Raw genomic sequence first — 556 nt, 5'->3', positions numbered from 1 at the left:
AAAAATGACACTCACACTATCTTATTTATCCATTTGGGAACTCATTTGTGCATATGGACATTAAAAGACTTACTGGTATCTGTATTACTCCGGTTCACACCTATCCCCCTAGTAACAAGACAGAAGCCCAAGTCCACATCTACAAGCTGATAGGTCTGAAAAAACAAACCATTTGCATCTTTAATCCTGAGCTGTCAAATGTGACGCATGACATTTATCCACAGTGTTTTGTGTGACATTAGAGGACTGGATCAACTCTTCATCCTCCTGCAGCAACATAAAACTGCAGTCTGCGTTTGTGGTACTTTTCATGGGTGCTTGCTGAGGACAGAGCTGAACTCACCACAGCAGACAGAAGTCTGCACAGGAGGGCCCTGGTTTGTTTGTGCCTTCCCGATACTGAATCATCACCCAACGTGTCTGCTGACAGAAGACGCTGACGCCAAAATCAAAGTTTATATCACGGAACTGCAGGACAATACAGGAGACAGCCTGAGCTGAAGTTTGATAAAAGTGTTCTTTCTTTATCTCCCTTTTTCCCTCTCTTTTCTTTTTT

General features: G+C 42.8%; 1 protein-coding gene across 1 annotated transcript in view; it reads right to left on the bottom strand.

The window, feature by feature from the left end:
• The window catches only part of LOC118326547 (bMERB domain-containing protein 1-like), an 8,657-nt gene that overhangs the window by 5,763 nt on the left and 2,338 nt on the right, over positions 1-556 (bottom strand). The window contains exon 3 of the mRNA XM_035659561.1: positions 344-468. Within this exon, the coding sequence (XP_035515454.1) occupies positions 344-468 (125 nt within the window). The remainder of the gene's footprint in view (positions 1-343; positions 469-556) is intronic.

Source organism: Morone saxatilis, unplaced genomic scaffold, assembly GCF_004916995.1.
Source record: "Morone saxatilis isolate NCDOM2014 unplaced genomic scaffold, NCSU_SB_2.0 Contig17, whole genome shotgun sequence".
Classification (NCBI taxonomy): domain Eukaryota; kingdom Metazoa; phylum Chordata; class Actinopteri; family Moronidae; genus Morone; species Morone saxatilis.
The sequence above is the reverse complement of the archived record's forward strand: the minus strand, read 5'-3'. Positions and strand labels throughout refer to the sequence as shown.